The following is a 2995-nucleotide window of genomic DNA, read 5'->3' as shown; positions in this document are numbered from 1 at the left end:
CTTTTTTTTAAAGACGCTGTTATGACTTATGAGTGTCAAACATTTGTCATTTACTCATATATCTCAAATCAATCAAAAGGTACCTGGCTAACCAACATTTAGAGTGGGTCCCAAGCATTTATTAACAACCAGTTAAATTTTATATGGCTAGAAATTCATATTCATATGGAACCCAAAAAATGATTACTTTGGGTAAATTTAGGCACAGATATTACAGCTGTTGCTAGCAAAACACGTGTTTTGTAGTAATGAATCCATTCATTCCTTTTAGAAAAAACTTGTTCTACAATTAATCTCATATTATAAATGTGCCCTATGACTTGTGTTGTGTCATTAACGACTTATAAATATAACCCGAAGCTTGTGCTCATTGTGTTGCTTCTAACTCATTCTCTTGGCTACTCTTTGTTGCTTTTAGCTTTAAAACTGTCAGTGTAAACGAGGTTGAGTTTTTTAGAGAGAAAAACAAATGTGAGAAGTCTCATTTTATTGCTTCTTATGTTCATTTTTCGTTCTTCATTTAATGCATCATTTTATTTTTTTCTTCATGCGTGCAAGCTATTCTTACTTCTTAATAACTCTCTCTTTAAGATTCTGCATTCATCTTCCACCTCAAATTCTTTCATCAACCTTTTCAACAAAAAAAATATAACAAAGTTATTAGCTCAAATCCAATATATATATTTTCATCATTGTCGTTGTCTTGGATTCCTAATCTACTTCCATCTCTTTCAAAGGTTTGAAAACTTTTCTTAAATTTTTATGTGGGTCTCTGTTTTTTTCACTTGTTCATTTTCATATATAATCTTACCCTCTTTTGTTTTTTGTTGTTTACTTGGATCATGATCATGATTATGATGATGTTTTTTATGCATGAAATTCTTATGATAATAGCATAACATAGCATCCTTTGGTTTTTGTATTAATATTCTGTTGAGTATGGCTCATAGATACCGGATCATATTATTTAAATACAAGTTTTACGCTATAAACCTTAAGTTGAATTGAGGCATAATTGGTTGAACTTCGTTACCAAACATCGTTTGTTTCTCTGATTAGGTTTTCGTATCTTTATTTTTGTTATCTGGGATTGTTGTTGTAATATATTGTTTGTTACTTTGTGATTTTTTTTTTATACTCCTAAAAATCATGAATTGGTTCATTATTCACTTTACAAAAGTTCAAGATCTGAATTTAAATTGACTCTATCTACTACTTTTTTTTGTTAGATCATTTTTCCATTGGAGTTGAAATGGGGAGTAATATGAGCAAAAAGACTCAAGAAACTTCATCTGCAGTTAACTTGACAACTACTGAATTGCACTACAAAACTGAACTAAGTTCCTATGAAGCAGCTTGCAAAATCGACACAGATTTGCAGACATTTGATTCAACCCTTCAAACCAGAACAAATCAAGTCATCAACACTCTTGCTTCTGGTGTTGAAGTTCGAGCACTTTCGTTCGAATCGCTGAAACAGGTCACAGAATGTCTCCTTGAGATGAATCAGGAAGTTGTGAAAGTAATCTTGGATTGCAAGAAAGACATATGGAAGAGCCAAGAATTGTTTGAGCTGGTTGAAGAATATTTCGAAAACAGTTTGCAAACATTGGATTTCTGCACTGCATTGGAGAAGTGTTTGAAAAGAGCTAGGGATAGCCAATTGCTGATTCTTGTTGCGATTCAACGGTTCGAGGAAGAATCTGAATCAGGAGACAAATGCTATGCAAGAACATTGCAAGAATTGAAGAATTTTAAAACAGCTGGTGATCCTTTCACTGAGGAGTTTTTCCAAATTTTTCAATCTGTTTATAAGCAACAGACTTCAATGCTTGAAAAGCTTCAAATCAGAAAGAACAAGCTTGATAAGAAGCTGAAAGGAATTCATTCATGGAGGAAAGTTTCAAGTATGATATTTGTTGCTACATTTGCAGCTGTTTTGATATGTTCTGTTGTGGCAGCAGCTATTGCAGCTCCACCTGTTGCTGCAGCCTTAGCAGCCGCTACATCGATCCCTATCGGATCGATGGGAAAATGGATTGATTCACTTTGGAGAAACTATGAAATTGCATTGAAAGGACAGAAAGAAGTCATTGGTTCAATGCAAGCTGGTACGTATGTAGCTATCAAGGATTTGGACAATATTCGTGTGCTTATCGATCGGCTGGAAATTGAAGTTGAATCTTTGCTGCATACTGTTGATTTTGCAATTGAAGAAGAAGCTGTGAAGATTGCAATAGAGGATATTAAGAAGAAACTTGGTGTGTTTATGAAGAATGTTGAAGATTTAGGAGTTCAAGCTGATAATTGTAGCCGTGACATTAGGAGGGCTAGGACTGTTGTTCTGCAAAGAATCATAAAGCATCCTAACATTTGAAGAATTATATGGTATTTGTTGTTATTTGTTAAGGTTGGAGAACACATAGGTTTCTTATGAGTATGTTGTGAAATTTGTTTATTTATGGATCCATGCATTGATGGGTTCTTGTTGTTTAAGATTATAATAGGACATATATTCGGTATGTCTTGGGACACTTGCAGCTATATAAATTTATTTATTCTTTTGAAACAATATTAGTGTGCTAATGCATTTTATCTTTTTATTATTATGGTTTCATTTTAGTTTTGGTTTGGGTAAGAGTAATTAATTTGGGGGTTAGTTCTTTTGTTGGGTCGAATATCCTTTATACTTTTCTGAATTGTCGGTAAAGTATCTTTTGTACCGTTTCATTTATCTAATACATTTTGTTGTTAAAAAAAATAGATCTTGAAATGTGTTGAGAAATTAGTTATGAAGTTGTGTAATTGAAAAAGTAGTGTTGAAATGTATAGTACTTTGCATGAATAAAGACTTATGAAGATGGATGAAAATTTGACAATTGGCATTATTATATGTACATAATGATAAATATGAATTTACTAAAATCCACTCTATTAATATTTTATTAAAAGTTCATATGATTTTTCAAAAGTAAATTCCTCAATCAAGGAAAGG

General features: G+C 32.4%; 1 protein-coding gene across 2 annotated transcripts; it reads left to right on the top strand.

Annotated features, from left to right (window-relative positions):
- Positions 1 to 333: 333 nt before the first annotated feature.
- Positions 334 to 2572, top strand: LOC146930978 (UPF0496 protein At4g34320-like). 2 transcript variants are annotated; one of them, XM_085702471.1, is made up of 2 exons: positions 334 to 471; positions 1230 to 2572. In XM_085702471.1, the coding sequence occupies exon 2, from the start codon at positions 1253 to 1255 to the stop codon at positions 2375 to 2377; it is 1125 nt and encodes a 374-aa protein (XP_085558597.1). In that variant the 5' UTR covers positions 334 to 471; positions 1230 to 1252; the 3' UTR covers positions 2378 to 2572. The 2 variants fall into 2 exon arrangements, with proteins under 2 accessions (XP_085558597.1, XP_085558596.1); XM_085702470.1 differs by having other exon boundaries at positions 375 to 737.
- The last annotated feature ends 423 nt before the right edge of the window (positions 2573 to 2995 follow it).

Source organism: Medicago sativa, chromosome 4 (genome assembly GCF_051527215.1).
Source record: "Medicago sativa cultivar Bolivia chromosome 4, Bolivia_mono, whole genome shotgun sequence".
NCBI lineage: Eukaryota > Viridiplantae > Streptophyta > Magnoliopsida > Fabales > Fabaceae > Medicago > Medicago sativa.
Note: the sequence above shows the minus strand (reverse complement) of the source record. Positions and strands in the feature narration are given on the sequence as shown.

What these genes read in the sequence shown, in the direction of transcription:
- LOC146930978 (XM_085702471.1), top strand. Translation starts at nt 1,253, where the DNA reads ATGGGGAGTAATATGAGCAAAAAGACTCAAGAAACTTCATCTGCAGTT.